The sequence below is a fragment of the Notothenia coriiceps genome, unplaced genomic scaffold (assembly GCF_000735185.1).
Source record: "Notothenia coriiceps isolate Sejong01 unplaced genomic scaffold, NC01 NC01_scaffold00037244, whole genome shotgun sequence".
Classification (NCBI taxonomy): Eukaryota; Metazoa; Chordata; class Actinopteri; order Perciformes; family Nototheniidae; genus Notothenia; species Notothenia coriiceps.
Window position 1 is genome coordinate 20,461,449 of NW_011369945.1, and position 3,494 is coordinate 20,464,942.

The 3,494-nt window shown below is 39.5% G+C and overlaps 1 protein-coding gene across 1 annotated transcript in view; it reads right to left on the reverse strand.

Moving 5' to 3' along the window:
• Positions 1–1,519: 1,519 nt before the first annotated feature.
• Positions 1,520–3,494, reverse strand: part of LOC104965401 (carboxypeptidase B-like) — an 8,487-nt gene continuing 6,512 nt past the window's right edge. The window contains exons 6-8 of the mRNA XM_010794356.1: positions 2,937–3,047; positions 2,745–2,835; positions 1,520–1,772 (exon numbers count right to left, since the gene is read on the reverse strand). Coding sequence (XP_010792658.1) covers positions 1,549–1,772; positions 2,745–2,835; positions 2,937–3,047 — 426 coding nt within the window. The 3' untranslated portion in view covers positions 1,520–1,548. The remainder of the gene's footprint in view (positions 1,773–2,744; positions 2,836–2,936; positions 3,048–3,494) is intronic.

Sequence of the window (3,494 nt, forward strand, 5' to 3'; positions counted from 1 at the left end):
GAGTAGAAATTGAGGTAATGAGTTGAAATGAAGTCTACATTAAAGGTGTAAACCAAAATTGCAAGAAGATTTATGTCAAACCAGGACTAAAGTTGCACATTTGACAGAAACACAACATAAAAATTCATTAAAAACGCTCAAAAATACAATTTAAAACAAGCTAAAACAGAATTGGACATGTGTATAATACATGGATCAGCTTTACAGTTCAGTGTAAGATGTGAGAAGTTATTTAATTCAAACAGAAAAGTCTTCAGTCCTGATTTAAAATAAGGTTGATTTTTGTGGTTTTTTTTTATTTATAGCATCTGGTGTCATTATGTGCTCTCATTAAAACGGTTAAAACGGTCCCAAAACAGATTTCCGACTTTCAAATAAACCTGTCTATGATAAATCAAAATGTCTCTGATCCAAATTATACTCATAGTTATTACAAGTTATTTCAATTTCTGCTTTTTTAAACAAAAAAATAAGGTAAATAGCCGCTTTCACACCAAGTACTTTGCCGTACTTAGTTCCCAGCACTTAGTNACAACAGGGCTTGGGAGCCGGGGTCGTACTCGCGTTAACCGAATACCCCCATGTCAGCGCGAGTGAGTGATAAATTGTGCACTCGACGGGTAATAATGGATTATGGCGGAAATGTTACAATCCTGTCCGTCAAAATGACTGACAACGAAAAAGTCTAAAGCCACCACTGCTTGGGAGAAAGAAACGATGTGATATTTGAGCCCGTGTTCACGACCATGAGGCGGAGGAAAAAAGCGAATGCATTGTTTTATCAGAAGGGAAGCAATGTGGCCATAACACAGCTGGTAAAAACACCACAACCTGACCAGATACTCTCTGCAAAGCTGCATTCTTAATCAACCTGTGTTTTTCATCAAATAAGGACAAGATATAATCTTATTGTGAAATAAGTTTGACTAAAAGGACAAATTTTGGTTTTGGCTAGACTAGTTTGACTGAAATGTTCTATATAATCTGATGACTAAAAAAGACTCAACAGTTTTCATTGACAAAAAGTAGACTAAAATAATTTGTTTTCTTTGACTAAAATAAGACTAAAATGCTCAGACTTTTAGTCGACTAAATCTTGGCTAAATAAAAACAGGATTAGGGTGACTACATATGACTTAAACTGAAAAGGAAATTTAACACAGGACTAAGACTAAAACTAAATTAAAAAATAGCTGACGAAATTAACACTACTAGAGACTGGCTGCCACACTACAGCGATGCATGTGACACTATCATGATGGATAATTATAGAGCCATTGCGACTGACCAAGCATGTAAATATAGTCCATCCTTATTCAGCAGTGAAGTATTATGAAGTACAGATTGTGTGTATGAGCAGATAAAGAGAAATAGATCCTATGAATACAGAGGAGGTTGGAAACTATGAAAATTAAGAGTGACACGGTATCCATCTGAGGTTTGGCCCAAATGACGCAGAGTAAGCAAAACAACTTCATCAATCATTATCACTGCCATCAGTAAGTGATGCTTTTCAAATAACCAGGATGGCAGAAGCAGTTTGAGAAGTTAAAGCGGATAGAGACTCACCAGCTCGCTGTGGGTGGCAGCCAGCTCGAAGGTGTAGGCGTAGGGGAAGAGCAGCAGCTGGGAGTAGGAGTGCACCGTGATGTACGCCTTGATGTCGGACTTGTTCCTGCGGATGAAGTCGGCCACGTTCTTGGCCTCGATCTCAGACTCGGGTCTGGACCCGCAGTAGGTGTCGCTGCAGGGGTTGCTGGAGGCTCCAACGGCTGTGAAAGAAATGACATGTGGACATTTATTCTACTAGTTCAACAATTAGACCGTTTATACATCCGAAAAACAAACAATGTGAGTAGTGGGAGACAGCATTCTATGTACACATACAGTATACATACATAAACCCATTTCCAGGGTGGAAATAAACGAATTAAGTCAAACAAATACAAAAATAAATTCCTACAAGTCCAGATAAATGCATTGTGATTTAAAAAAGGGCCCAAGACGCTGAGGGAGTATCTGGACCTACTGAACATGGAGCGTGCAGCTTCTCTGCTGGGGGATTTTGAGGGGAGACAGGAGGATTGCGGTTCACTGTCCGCAGCTCTCCTATCTAACCCTGTCAATATGGCATCTCCTGTGTAATGTATAATGTATTGTGTATGTAATGTCCTGTGTATGTCACAATCAGCTGTCTTAGGAAGTCATCCTTGCATCCACCCCAACCCCCCTCTCTCGTTACGTTTTGTTTAGTTGTTTGTTGTTACATGTTTTGATGTACGGTTTGTTATCTGGAGCAATGTCTGTTTATTTTATAACTGAAAAAAATTAATTTATAAAAAAAATGAAAAAAAAAAAAGGCCCCAAGAAGTTGAATTTACGTGAGAAGTATTTTACAGCCTGTTGGTTAATGTCTTATGTGACTCTGATGATGTCATAGTGATGTCATCAGGGTGTGTCAGCTTGAGATCACATATTTATAACAAAATGAACGCATTACAAATTGTGAATTTGAAAGACGAAGGTGTTTCTTAAGAAATATTCTCCCAAGTTGAATTATGGGAAATGTAGGATTTGTGTGACTTCAATTCAAAATATCTTGGCCTGTGGTGCTTTGATTTCGGCCATTTAAAAATAAATCTGTTCCACAAACACCCCTTAACCTTATGTTATGAAATATGAACTAAAGTCACATGAGTGCCCCTTTTAAAGATACAGTATATCCATGTGTTTGCTTCACTTACTGCACCAGCCAGCGTCGAAGTTCCTGTTGGGATCGGCACCGATGCAGCTGGATCCAGATCTCCTGGAGCGAGTCTTCCTCCACATCCTGTTCTAAATTGCCCACCAGAGGACACAGATACATTAATTAAACAAGCAGTTTACAAATTAGGGAAATATTTAAGATAAACAAGGCAGCATGATTTGGAACTTACGCTCTTGTGGGTGTAGTCGTAGCCATCGACGTTCAAGACGGGCAGGACATAGACGTCCATCTCGTTCAGCAGGCTGGTCATCTGAGAGTCACTGCCGTAGGTGGACAGAGCCTGAGTGGAACAAAGATATGCCGTTATCCAATATTCAAAAGCTTTATTGACATATGCACAATAGCTACACCCTAGATGATAAAACAATTAGAGACATTAAAGGTCTCCTATTATACTGTTTTTCATCAATATATCACAGGTCTCAGATATATACAGAGCCTGTCTCTGATTGGCTGAAACACCAAACAGATCATTGCAGCATTACCCATAATCCCCTCTGTTTCAGCCGTGTTTCAAAAGTGCTGATTCTCTGTCTGTTACTTTAGATGAAAATAAGGAGCCCCTCCCCACGCCCCTCTGAGAGACATTTAGTTACAAAGAACTCAATGGAGCTCTAGGAGGAGATTCAGGTGATAAGGGGGGGAGGGGGGGGTTACCTTGGTTGCTGATTGGCTAATGGTTACACAAGACAAAACATCGTTATGACATCACAAAGTGGCCAAAATC